General features: G+C 54.6%; 1 protein-coding gene across 2 annotated transcripts; it reads right to left on the minus strand.

Annotated features, from left to right (window-relative positions):
- Positions 1-87: 87 nt before the first annotated feature.
- On the minus strand, positions 88-12,017 carry SLC5A5 (solute carrier family 5 member 5). Of its 2 annotated transcripts, XM_004760983.3 has the most exons (15): positions 11,178-12,007; positions 10,292-10,357; positions 9,856-9,907; positions 9,593-9,660; positions 8,443-8,597; positions 7,863-8,003; positions 7,648-7,777; positions 6,651-6,739; positions 5,815-5,927; positions 5,670-5,740; positions 5,201-5,287; positions 4,938-5,131; positions 2,988-3,112; positions 2,169-2,284; positions 88-1,097 (listed from the first exon to the last, which is right to left on the minus strand). In XM_004760983.3, exons 1-15 carry the CDS (start codon positions 11,532-11,534, stop codon positions 933-935), a joined length of 1,929 nt encoding a protein of 642 aa, XP_004761040.2. In that variant the 5' UTR covers positions 11,535-12,007; the 3' UTR covers positions 88-932. The 2 variants fall into 2 exon arrangements, with proteins under 2 accessions (XP_004761040.2, XP_044937725.1); XM_045081790.1 differs by lacking the exon at positions 2,169-2,284 and having other exon boundaries at positions 968-1,097; positions 11,178-12,017.
- Positions 12,018-13,126: the final 1,109 nt, after the last annotated feature.

Below are 13,126 nucleotides of genomic sequence, written 5' to 3' on the forward strand. Positions count from 1 at the left end.
GGACAAGAGACACGGAGGTTCGCACTCCCATCTGACTGAGGAGATCTGAGGCAACAGCCAGAATGATTTTTCAGACAGCATAGAACATTAAGCATCAAAGTCCATTTATTTGAAGTGCATGGATTAATAAATCTCTGCATCCAAAGTAAAGCGCATCCCCAGGACATGGCTTTGCCCACCTGTCTGACCCTGTCCACAGACCCTGTCTATTGCTGGTGACATGCTGGCAATAGACCTTCAACATCATGTAGCTCCCAGGTCTGTCCCTGCCCCAACCTGACTTGCTGTAACCTCAGGCAGATAAGATACGTAGTGTCCAGGATAAGAGGAAGATCAAGAATGTTATTTCTCCTTTATCTTCCCTTCTTGCTCCCAAGGTCAGGGGCCATGTGATGTCTGACCCTCCAAAGGGAGGAAAAGAGGGAGGCGGTGAAGGCGGAAGTGCTGGTGTCCCAATTCTCAATGAATCTCTGGTGTGCTCTGTGGCCTTGGTCAAGTTGTTGCCCCTTTCCAGGCCTCAGTTTCCCCAACTGTGAGATGGGGTGCAGGGGTTGGTGCCTGAGGACCTCCAAAACCCTTCCTAACATTCTAGAGAAGCACTGGAGACATTCTCAGACTCTAATGCTGGGCCTGGAGTTTTCCCATGTTGTCCAGAGGGGACTTCGACATCTTTCTATTGCACATAGACAGAAATCTGGCTTCATTTTGGGGGAACAGGCAAGGGTGCAGCATCTAAGACTAGGGGCTGGCTGGAAGGGGGCTGGATAAAATGACTTCCCAGAGGTAGGGCTTCACCTCTTTCCATAGGGCAGGGATCCCAAACTCATTTGCATAAAGACACAATCCAGCCAATTGGAGCCAGAGGCCGTTCTTCTGTGGCCTGGGAGGGCCTACCCTGAGGTTCCATCCCAGGTAGCCAGTCCCCTGCTGGCTCAGAGGTCTGTTTCCCGAAGGTCCTGACCACGGTCATGTGTACTGCTGGGAGTCCAGGAGCCGGGCCCATTGACCTCCTTCTGCCCCAGGAAGAGCAGATGGTCCTCGTCAGTGGGTGGGAAGTCAGGAGTCCTCTTAGTTCCAGGGGGCAGTTCCTCAACACCCTGGAATGAAAAATGAAGAAAGACACCATCAGAGATGCCATTCTGCTCTGTGCCAGCTCATCCCCCAGATGGGATCACTGAGGGCCTAAAAGTACAGAACCTGGGCAGGAGTTGCTCAACCATCCCCTTGGTCAGTGCATCAGCCAGTCCTATCCCTTCTGCCTCCAAAACCTCCACCTGCTTCTCTTCCCCAATGCCCACGTCACTAATATTTCAGGCCATCAGTGCTTGCAAGAATGCCTGCCTCCCTCTCACTCTTTCAGGCTGCGCCCCTTCAAGAAAATAAATCCTTCGCCACAGCCGCTGAAAGGAGCTTTCAAAACATTCCAGCCAAATCCATACCTCCTCTTCTCAAGCTTCTGGCCTCAGCCTTTCACCTGCTGTGCACTCCACCCAGAATGCCCTTCCCCCAGATCTTCCTAGGGCTGGCTCTACCTCCTACCTCTTCCAAGAGGCCACCCTCATCACAGTACCCTGTTTCACTGCCATTACCTGCTGAGAACTTACTTATTTCTCAGTTTAGCTTTTATCTGCTCCTCCTAGACAGTGGACATGAACTCCAGCCCAGAGTAGGGCTGGGTACATAGCAAGTGTGTAAGAAATGAGAAAATGAAACAGGGATTCCAAAGCAAGGGCAGGTCTGGGTCAAGGACGGCATCTTCTGAATTCAGGGCATTTACAGAGCAACCACATGGCTTTGGGTGAATTTGGCCCACCCCGGTCATGTTTCTTATGTAAGATTTTTTCTAAGTTGACTCACTTTTGAATTAAGTACTTTTATTTACAGAAGAGATTTTAAATCAATGCCTTAAATGTAAACCAGTTTCACTTGCCACAGCCTGGAAGTAATCCAAGGAAATGAATAATATGAAATTCTGTTCAGTCTTTTTTTTAAAGGGCTTAATAAAAAGCGTGGAAGACATGTCAACTCTCAAGCAAGCCTTTTTGCTGGAAGAGGTTGAGAAAGATGGTGATTCACCATGTTCCTCCCCTGACTTATGGCCATGCCCAGGGGATCAAAAATCACTTCACTATCCCTCCCCTGCTCTGGGAGCCAGCCCTGTGACTGACCTTCCCCAAGCTGTCATCCAAGGTAGCCACTTCTTCCTTGGGGGCCACCGATGCTGTCTGCCGTGCAAGATCCCACCACAGCAGCCCAGGACTCAAGGCACTGCGCTTGGTGGGGCCTGAGGGGACAGGGGGATATTGAGTGAAGAGGTGATGGGAATTGGAGAGAGAGGGGAAAGGGAGAACTCTGATGGGTTCCAATCCCCAGATTCTCATTAATGACCCACTGGGTACCCTGGCAAGCCTCTGCCCTTCTCTGGGTTTCAGTTTTCTCATCTACACAGTAAGGGGGTCTAATACAACAGTGGATGGTTCATTATGGTTCATTATTTCCCCAGCATCTAGAATACTGTCTGGCACAGAGGACTCAAGAAAGCCCTGGTGAATGTAAAGTCTGAGACACAGGAAGCAAGAACAGGTATTGTGATCACTATTGATGTCTCCTGAAGTCTTCCCACTTCTCGAGTGGCATTCAGAATCCCCGGATGGACACGGAGTCCCTGAGGTCCTGCTGAGAAGCTATTTCAGCACAATGGACAGCGCCTCTCCTCTGGCAAGGACAACGTTTTGGAGGCGGTGGATAGGTAGGTGGAAGGGAGGAGAGGTGGCTCAGTTTTCTTCTGCCTTTGCAAAATGGGACCAGCCCTGCAAGTTGCAGGGTTTTCCCGAAGGCAACACAGCAGAAAGGGTGCTGATGCATCAAGCACGTGGTGGCCATCTGGCTGACGGGAATGTCTTTTCTCTTCTTCCTGCCCAGTGGTGGGTCCTGGAGGCAGAGGGATCCACAAGGTGATCTCTGAGGAGGGCATATGCCCTGCTTACCTGTCAAGCAGCTGACGAGGGCTCCACATAGCACAGTGCTCAGCGTGCCGAGGGCACCATAGTAAAGGTAGGAAATGGCATAAAAGCTGTCAGCTAAGGCGGGTCGATCAAGGTCCATTTCAGGGCTGGGGGTAGGAGAGGTGTGCATGAGTCCAAAAGCCACTCCCAGATTGTTCATTTTCTCCCATTTCCACTGTCACGGCCTGGCGCAATATTCCATTATTTCTCACTCAGATGTGTGCGGTAGCCACTTCTCTTCCTCTCAGGCTAACCCACTCCCACCCATAGGTGTTCTCTACACACAACCAGAGGGAGCATTACTGAAATGTAACTCAGATGACCTCCTGCCACTGCTCACCACTCTCCATGGCTCTGTATTACCCTCAGAATCTACCCGAACCAAACTCTTAGACGAAAACATTAGGTGTGCATCTTTATGAACTTGGATTTGGTAATTAGATGTGACTTAGATGTGATTCCAAAAGCACAAGCAGCCCAAGAAAACAGAGATATATTGGACTTTTGTGCATCAAAGGACACTATAAAGAGACTGAAAAGACAATCCAGAGTGGAAAAAAATATTTGCAAATCATACATCTGATGAGGATCTAGTATGCAGAATACATAAAGATTTAAAGAACAGGGCGCCTGGGTGGCTCAGTGGGTTAAGCCGCTGCCTTCGGCTCGGGTCATGATCTCAGAGTCCTGAGATCGAGTCCCACATCGGGCTCCCTGCTCAGTGGGGAGCCTGCTTCCCTCTCTCTCTCTCTCTGCCTGCCTCTCCATCTACTTGTGATTTCTCTCTGTCAAATAAATAAATAAAATCTTTAAAAAAAAAAAAAAAAAAAAAAAAAAAAAAAAAAAAAAAAGATTTAAAGAACATAAAAATTAGAACTCAACAATAAAAAAACAAAACAAAAAAAAGTATAGAGGCTCAGTGGGTTAAGCGTCTGCCTTCAGCTCAGAAGATGATCTCCAGGGTCCTGGGGTCAAGCCCCACATCAGGCTCCCTGCTCTGCAGGGAGTCTGCTTCCCCTTCTCCCTCTGTTTTTCCATCCGCGCTCGTGCTCTCCCTCTCACTCTGCTCTCTCAAATAAATAAATAAAACCTTAAAAAAGTGTTTAAAAATAATTTAAAAAGAATGTCTATATGATCCAGTATTTCCACTCCTAGGTATAGACCAAGAGAAATGAAACCATATGTCCCCACCAAAACTCGCACACAAATGTTCATAGCAGCACTGTTCACAGTAGCCAAAAAGTGGACACAACCGAGTTGTCCAAGGGATGTATGGATAAACAAAATGTGGGCCATCCACACAGGAATATTATTCAGCCATAAAAAGGAATCAAGCCCTCAGATGTGTTACAATGTGGATAAACACTGAAAACATCAAAAACAAAACAAAAATTTTGAAAACATCACACTGAGTGAAAAAAGCCAGATGAAACAGGCTGTCTATTGTATAATTCCATTTATAAGAAGTGTCCAGACAAGCAAAACCAGAGCAACAGAAATCGGATTAGTGGTTCCCAGAAGCTGGAGGGGGAGCAACTGCTCATGGGGATGGGGGTTCCTTGTGAGGTGATGAAAATGTTCTTGAGTTAATGGTGATGGTTGTGTAATCTTGTGAATCCACTAAAACCACTTTTAAATGGTTCATTTTATGGTCTGCAAATTATATCTCAATAGTAATAATAATAAAAATAAAGAATCAGACCACATTCTTCTGCCTGAACCCAATCTATCCTTTCTTGGCCCACTAAATACACCCCATCCTCTCCATCATTGGAATGCACTAAACTGAACCCGACCCCAAGCCCTTTGCACTTGCACTTCTCTCCACTGGGAATGCCCTTCCTTCACTGTCCCGAGAGCACATTCCTCCTTTTCATTCAGACTCAGTTTAAGAGCCCCCCTCCCCAATTGCACCCTCTCAGGCCAGCTCACCTGCTATTCCTGCTGGAGGTGTTGGTGGCAAGGAGCTGGCCCAAGAATTCAGAGGCATTGGCCGAGGGCATGACACAGCCATCAGCCGATGACGGCAGGACTCCCAAGGACTGGGTGCTGGGCGGGTATAGAGTGGCACCCACAGCCACCCACAGTGAAAGCGCCATGCCAGTGGCCAGCCCGGAGAGGACACCCTGGGGACAGAGTCTAGGTCAGGGGAGAGAGGTCTTGTGCCTTCCCAACCCCTAGCTGCCCCCACTCACCGGCGTGTTGCAGGCGGGAAGAAACATCCCCAGAATGAAGGCTCCAAGGAGGGGGCCACTGATGACTCCCATGACGGTGAAGGAGCCCTGCAAGAGCGAGTAGGGGACAGGGAGCTGAGGGCAGAACCATCCCACCTCTCCTGGCTTCAGTTTGCTTGCTGGGAAAGCAAGACCTGAGGAATTCCACTGTGGACCTTGAGACCCGTGCTTGTTGCCCTAAAGGGGATGGGACTCCCTGTTCCTGCCTCTCTCCCCTGTGTTGGATAAATTCTGGTCCCACCTCCAAGCCACTCCCCCCACCCCACCTCCCACTGCCACTGCCACCAGCCAGGTGACTGCAGAAAGTTATCAGGAGGGTGGCATCAGACCAGTTCTGCCATGAAAAGTAGGACCCCTTCTGGGTTTCAGTTCAAAGCCGACCGTGCCCTGCTTCCTGTGGCGATGGGGTGGGTCAGGGAGGGACGCTCACCTGGAGGACACCTCCCCCCAGCAGCGAGGACAGAGCCGCCACGGTGAGACAGGCTGAGCCATAGATGAGGGCTGTGGCAGATGGGGGGTGGCATGGTCAGCGGGGAGAGGCCGCCCTGCCCCCCCATCAGGTTCCCCCAACTCACAGAGCCCCTTGGAGATCATCACGAGTCTCCGGGGTGCGAGGTTCGGCAGCCGAGGTTTGATGAGGTCCTCCACGGTGACTGCGGCCATGGCGTTGATGCTGGTGGAGGCAGTGCTGAGCATAGGGTGGGGAGGATGGTCAACAGGCCTCATCAAGGGACTGGCCACACCCCTCTCTGGGGTCCACCTGCTGGGGGAGGCCCCAGCTGCTCATACCATCTGACCTAGCCCAAGGGCAGAGGCATGGGTAACAGACAGAACTCCTCAAGAGTGCAGGAGATGTCCACCATCCCACCATCCATGCCCCCAGCCCTAAGACATCCCCACGGGAGCAAAGACACCCCTGACCAAGGACATGAATGGCACAAGTTCTCATTACACAGCAATCATAGGCTGCTGCTGAGAACTGCATGGGACCCTGGTCACAGCAAGAGCAGGGATGAGCCAGAAGTTGCAGAATATTTAGAATGTGAGGCCCCTGAGGCAGGAGTGGGGTACCACTCAGTCACAGCTGTGCCCTGGTACTCAGAATGGCAGTAGAGGCCACATATGTATATAGAAGGTGCTCAGTATGTGCCCAATAACATTTGTTTGGGTGCCAAAAGAAGGAAAGAAAGAAGGGAGAGGGGAGACAGGTGAGGCCCTGCCAGGTGATAAGGTGAAAACCCCACAGCTGGGGTCCTTGTCCTCAGGGCATGCCTTCTGCTAGGGCCCCCCCTTCTGCTGGCCCCCCCCTGAGCTGCCCACTGGGGACCAAGCAGAAACTGTAAATGATGGACATGCCCAGAACATTCTATCCCACAGGGGGACAGCCGGGTGAGCAAGGAGGGCTGCTCACCTGAGGGTGCCACTGTAGGCACAGGCCAGAAAGAGCCCAGGGACTCCAGGCAGGTCCTCGAAGATGTCCAGCACCAGCAAGGGCATGTACTGGGTGGGTGGGTGGGGGGAGTTGGCGTCCAGGACAGCAGCACCCCAAGGACAGGGATTCTGTCTGTCCTCACACTGCATGTCCCCAGGGCCCAGTGCAGACCGGGCTCACAGCAGGCACTGAGTGTGTGTTTGCTGATTGACTGTGTGCCCCGAAGGACAGTCACTGAGCCCCACCACGCACAGAGCCCTGGGATCCCAGTGAGGCAGAGTCCCATGTTATCTCTGCTTTACTGATGAGGACAATAAGGCTAACAGGTGCGGCCCTTGGCTGAGGTTGCACAGTCAAGCAGTCCAGGAGCTGACCCCAGCAGAGGACAGCAGACGGGACAGCCTTCCATTTTCTGCCAATTCTGAACAGACTCTGAACCAGGCATGCCTCCTGCCCCAGTGCTGCGGCTGACTCACCTGTTGACCTCAGACAGTTGCTTCCCACCCATTCCAGCCCCAGTCTACTCATCTGTAAAGTGAGGGCCATGACAGCCTTGGCCTCATCACATGCTGAAAGATTTTATGGGAGACTGTGAAGGGAACAGCATGAGGAACAGAGTAGGCACTTGTGGCATGAGAGCTGATGATTATTATAATCAACACCATCATTTCATGCTGCACCGGGATCCCATCTCCTCCTTAATATCCCTCAGGGAGTCTCTGACTCTAAATCTGAATGTGCCCGTCCCCTGCGCATTCCCTCCCCCAATGGTTCCCCATTGCCTCCCAGCCTTGTTCTTCCCCTCTCCTTCCAGATCCTCCTCTGAGCCAAGCTCTTTGCTGCCCCTGGACCTCTGCACAGGCTGTTCTCTCTTCTAGATGCCATTCCACCCTTGCCCGGAGAGGTTCATCCATGCAGCAGTTCAGAGTGGGGGTGGGGAAGGCAGGAGTGGCCTAAGAGCCTCGGCCAGACTTACCTGGTCAGGGGCGGAGATGCGCCCTGCAAGGAGCGGGTCACAGTCTACATAGATCGTGAACATGATGATACCACAGCCAGCAGCGCTGAACACGATCAGGAACAGGCCCAGCTGGTTGATGAGCAAGGCCCTGTGGGGGAGGCACAGCCTCAGGCTGGGTGGGGGGTTGGCAGCTGGTCCCAGAGGCCCCTACCCTGTGCTTCCTAAACACTCACAGCTTGGCCTGCTTCTCCGTGCGACAGGCCACATAGCGTTGCACCTGTGCTTGGTTCACGCCATACATTGAGAGCCACACCAACGTGCCGCCCACTATAAAAGTCCAGAATGTGTAGCGGCTCCGCGGGTCCAGGTCAAAGCTAGATAAGGGAGGGACAAGACAGCCATATGGGAATACCACATTGACTTTACCCTCCCAAGGGCCCCAGATGGCCATTCTGAACCTTATGGGTCTTGAGGGGACATTTGGGGTGGGTTTTGAAGTGTATGAGTAGGAATTTGCCAGATTGAAAATTTTGTTTACTGAGTCGTCCATGTATGCATTCAAAAACCTCTCGGTGCCCAGTTCTGACCTCAGGGAGCCATCAGTGTCCACTCTGGCCTGGGGGACATGGTGGGACAGATGGAGGGATGGGGGCTAGGGCAGTCTAGAGAGGGGAGGCAATGTTTGGTCTGTGGAGAGTCTGGGAAGGGAAGCAGGGAGGACTTCCTGGAGGAGGAGGCACTGGTTGGCTTCTCCCAGGGCAGAGGGATGTCACCTCCACCTCTTTGCAGTACCCTCTCTACAATTTTACTCACTCCATCAGGTTCATCCGGGAGTGGTTCTGGGCAATCTCAAATACGCTCCTGGGCCCACCCACCAGCATGATCCCGCGGGCCAGGACAACCCAGAAGCCGGTTAGCATCACCACGACCTGGAACACATCAGTCCAGACCACAGCCTTCATGCCGCCCTGCAAGACGTGACAGATGGGGAGGCAGGGGTTCAGACAGGAATCTGTCTGAGGCCAACCCAGTTTGGCTTTCAACAGTGGCTGGGACTGATGCCTCTCTTTGCCTGTTTCCTCATCTGGAAAATGGTGTTGCGAGGATTCAGTCAGTTCATGTGAAGAAAATCTTTGCCACACAGCCCCTAGCACGTACAAGTTCAGTGAGTGAATAAGTGATGGCTGCCCCCATTATCATTACTACTACTACCATTATTCTTAGCTACAGCTTTTACCCTTCAGCCTCTGCCTTCCCATGGGAGCCCCTGGATATGCCTTTGGAGAAGCCCCTTCCTCCTCAAAGGCCATTCATGGGAAGCCAGTCTACTCCCAGCTCCAAAAATAGTCAATCAGAACATCTTCCCCAGCTCCCCGGACTTCTGTGATTGGCTCATCCAATCACAGCTCGCAGGGCCAGCTAACCGAACCCTCCTGGAACTTGTGCCAGTCCATCCTGAAATAGGAACTTACTTTCTGAGCTGATGGGACCCCAAGAGATGGGAGAGGGGCCCACAGGATTCTGTCATAGCCCCTGCATCCAGCCAGTCCTGAAGCTAGGCTATGTCTGGACTCTCAGCAACAAGACTTTCTTTCTCTTTCTTTCTTTCTTTCTTTCTTTCTTTCTTTCTTTTAATTTGACAGAGATCACAAGTAGAGAGAGAGGCAGGCAGAGAGAGAGGGGGGAAGCAGGGTCCCCGCTGAGCAGAGAGCCCATGTGGGGCTTGATCCTAGGATCCTGGGATCATGACCTGATCGGAAGGCAGAGGCTTTAACCCACTGAGCCACCCAGGCGCCCCAGCAACAAGCCTTTCAAATGACTTGTTATTAAGATAAGGAAACAGAGGCCCCGCTGGGATGCAGGCTTCCTCAGCAGGAAGGGAAAATAAGGAGTGGATGATGGCTTCAGGGTGTCCCCCACCCAATGCGCATGGACCCCCATGCGGAGTGGGGGTGTCACTCACCACAGTCGTATAGAAGGTACAGATGACTCCAGTGGACAGGAGCGATGCCCAGATGTCCAACCCGGTCACTGTGTAAGGAAACCGCCCCCCATTAGGCATCCAGGCAGGGTGCAAACTTGGCCCCTAGGGTCTAGGGTCCTCATCTCTCCGGGATTCTTCCCACCCCGAGTCTCTCCCGGCTCTGTCCCTCCCCTCTCCTTCGGTCTCGTCTCAAAGCCTTTGCTTTCTCCGGGCCACCCTCCCTAGATCTCCCAAAGTCAAACCTTGATTCAGGATGAGCGCGGGGGCGTAAATCACGATGCCTGTATACAGCATCTACGGGTGGAGAGCCGGGACCAGGTGAGGCCCGCGGAGGACCGGGGAGGGGGAAGGAGGGAATAGTGGTGGCGGAGCTTGTGGCGTCAGATGAGTAGGGGGAATCCCACAAGGGAATCCCACAAGGGTGGAGTGGGGTCAAGCCGGGAGTATGCGGGGGCGGGCCTTCGGGCCAAACCTCCGGAACTGGCCGCAGGGGGCGGGGCCAGTAAACTGCAGGCTAGGCCTGGGAAGGGCGTTGCAGGATGGGGGTTGGGGGGAAATTACGGGGCGGGGTCGTGACGGATGGGGGCAGGCTGTGGGCGGAGCCGACGAAGACCAGGACCCAGGCAAAACGGATCTGAGCGGGACCCTGAGGGCGAGGGCGGGGCCGGGGCCACTCACTGTAGCTACCAGGTACTGCAGGGTCCCGCAGAGCCGCACGCTGCGGCTGAAGCGCTGCTCCAGGTACTGCAAGGAGGAGCCGAGGCTCGTGGTCACCTGGACAGGTCCTACCCAGGAGATCGAGGCCTCTGGGGTACTTCACCCTCCCTCGTGGCTTCTTCCCTCCCTCCCGAGGCCAACTTCTGTCTCCACTCTTGCCCGTGGGGGGGTGGGGGGGTGGGGCCAAGTCCCAGATTCCGACCAGTGTGCACACACCTGTGCACACACGCCATCCCCGCTCCTGGGCACACTTCGTGTGCCCAGGATGACAGATCAGTCAAAGGCGCACGTTCCTCTGCCCTCACTGGCGGCTAATTGGTCCCCGGGGCGGCGCCGCTCTGCGTCAACAAGCCAACTATACAGATCCTGTGGCCGGTTGTCATTGGTGGCCTACTATATACCGGTCACGATTTTAATCACTTTACCGCCTGCCCTGGTGGGAAGTCCTCTTATTAGCCCAGTTTGTCACTTGAGAAGCCGGAGCAGAGTAAGCGGGGAAGTCGGGTCTCGAACCGTTGGCCCATTGTCCCGCGATCCCTCGGGTGTGCGCACGCCCGAGCATGTGCCGGGCAGGTTTGTGCCTGTCCGCACTTGGTGCACACCTGACTCCGCCTTGCGCGGGCTTCCACCGAGGAGAACCAGGACGGAGACTCCTCTTCCTCCTTCCTGCCCCTCACCCCGCTGCCTAGGGCTACTTCCCAGAACCCTCCGCACCCGTTGGCCGCGTTAAAGCCCCAAAGAGCCCGCCTACGGCCCCCTGTACAGTTTGTCAAAGCCCCAGGACCTCCCCGTCACAACCCTGCGTTCTCAGCCAGGCAGGTCCTGCCTCCGGGCCTCTGCCTGGTACCTGGTAGGTGCTGGTGAGACCCAGGCGGTAGAAGACCGGCATGAAGAGGAAGGCGGTGAGCAGAGAGTTGAGTAACTGTCCCAGGCACATCCAGAGGAACTTGAAGCCATAGCGGTAGGCCTCGGCTGGCACGCCCAGCACCTGCACCGCCGACATGAAGCTGGCGGCTAGCGAGAGGCCAACGGGCAGGGCGGCCAGGCGCCGGCCCCCGGTGAAAAAGTCCTCAGCGCTGCGCTGCCCGCCCCGCGCCAGACCGACCCACAGCCCGATGCCCGTGGACACCAGCAGCATGAGGGCGAAGACCGCGTAATCCCAGGCTCCGAACGTGGCCAGCGCTCCTGCCTCGACGACGGCCATCAGGTGCAGGTGCGGGGGCCAAGGCTGTCCTCGGCCTTTCCAGCCACGCGCGCGTGTCCACCCCCTCCAACCCCCGCAACCCCCGGGTAAAGGAAGCTGGCGGCGACCGAGGAGGCAGGGCTGCGTGGAGACGGGAGGATGCTGGGCCTCTACAGCGAAGCCCCACACCTGTCTCCTTGGGCCCCTGGAGGGAGGCAGCGAAAGCGACTTGGGCTGGGGCTCCCTGGGCAAAGAATCTCTGGGTCCTCGCTGCGGTCGGCTGCCTCCCTGTCCCTCCTCTTCGTCTACGCGTCTGCCTCTGCCGTCTGTCGGCGCACCTCCTTCCCGCTCCGCAAGGCTGGCCCTGACAGCGGCGTGTCCACCGCCCAGCCGACCGTCGGGTTCCCTGGCAGCCGTGCTCTGCGCGGACGGCTGGAGGTCTCCGTGGGACTTTAAAGGGGTGGCTCCCGACGACCGGCTGTGGATTTATTGGGCTCCCGGGTCCACCAAACCCCGCCCCTGGAGTTGGGGGCGGGCAGGACCCACACCCTTTCCGCCCCGGACTGGTCAGATAGGCCAAGGTCGGCCACGTGGGTGGCTGCTGGGGGTGGGGTGTGGGGTGCGGTTCCCAAATACCCCTTCTTACTTATGTGGCACTATCCCTTCACCCCAAGCTGTTCATGTCTTCCGTTGACAGTTGGGGGACTGAGGCTCTGGGAAGGCATGTCACACTCACCTGAGGCCACACGACTGGTAGCTGTGGCTTCAGGAGTCAAATCCCTGCTGTGCTTTTGTACCTTAAAGGAAGGGGAGCTCACTCTCCCACAAACCAGGGGTTCCTTTTCTGGGCTGCCCTGCCGCTTGAGGAAAACTTGTTCTGCTTGAACCCTTCCCCCAACAGGCACCTGCAGCCACTCCCTTTCTTCAGAACCTAGTGAGAGGAAATCAACAAACCCCAGCCCCAGACTAAGCTGAGTGGGGCACATTGGGGTTTAGGTCCTAAATGCAGACATACTTGGGGGAGTCTTTGCTTGTCATTGGACCTCAGTTTCCCCATCTATAAATAGAGATAAAGTGTCGCTCTCGCCAGCAAGAACGACCTGGAGACACGGAGTGACAAGCTTGTGAATCCTCTCTTCAGATCGTGTATAAATCTTTCGCCTTTTATTGTTCTCTTCTTACCCGGATGTTTACCCCTATGTGTATCCCCTCTCCTCCCATCAGCAGACTGTACATGTGAAAGGAAGACTGATAGCTTGATAAAAATCACCGCAGTGTCCTCGGGCTACCTGTTCTGGGCATAGCCAATCACCTTTCAGGTGGTGCGCAAGTCCTCTGTTTAGCCAGAGGCCCAAGCGCCATGTTGTCTGCTATGCACGTAGCTGCCCTCGACAGCTCCCCCTTTCCTTTTATATATATGGCAGGGACCGTGCCTGTCTTAGGTTGCAGGTCCTCACCTTCCATGCTTACCCGTCATCGGGTACTCCCCCTGGTCGAGGAGCCCCTGTCTTAGGTTGCTATGGATGTGGGACCAGTCTTACCCGTCTTTGACTACCGGTTCAGCATGCTGAGCCATATTTGGGGGGAGGTTCCAGCCTCGAGGGCCATCATAG

This window comes from Mustela putorius, unplaced genomic scaffold, assembly GCF_011764305.1.
Source record: "Mustela putorius furo isolate JIRA1106 unplaced genomic scaffold, ASM1176430v1.1 tig00000095_pilon_pilon_pilon, whole genome shotgun sequence".
Taxonomy (NCBI): Eukaryota; Metazoa; Chordata; class Mammalia; order Carnivora; family Mustelidae; genus Mustela; species Mustela putorius.

Bases quoted from the DNA above. Each gene is read 5' to 3' on its own strand.
- SLC5A5 (XM_004760983.3), bottom strand. From the start codon at position 11,534: ATGGCCGTCGTCGAGGCAGGAGCGCTGGCCACGTTCGGAGCCTGGGAT. The intron at 6,740-7,647 runs GTAAGTCTGGCC...CCACCCACCCAG, and splicing joins GCATCTCCGCCCCTGACCAG to TACATGCCCTTGCTGGTGCT. The intron at 2,285-2,987 runs GTAAGCAGGGCA...CTGTCCCCTCAG, and splicing joins CCTCGTCAGCTGCTTGACAG to GCCCCACCAAGCGCAGTGCC.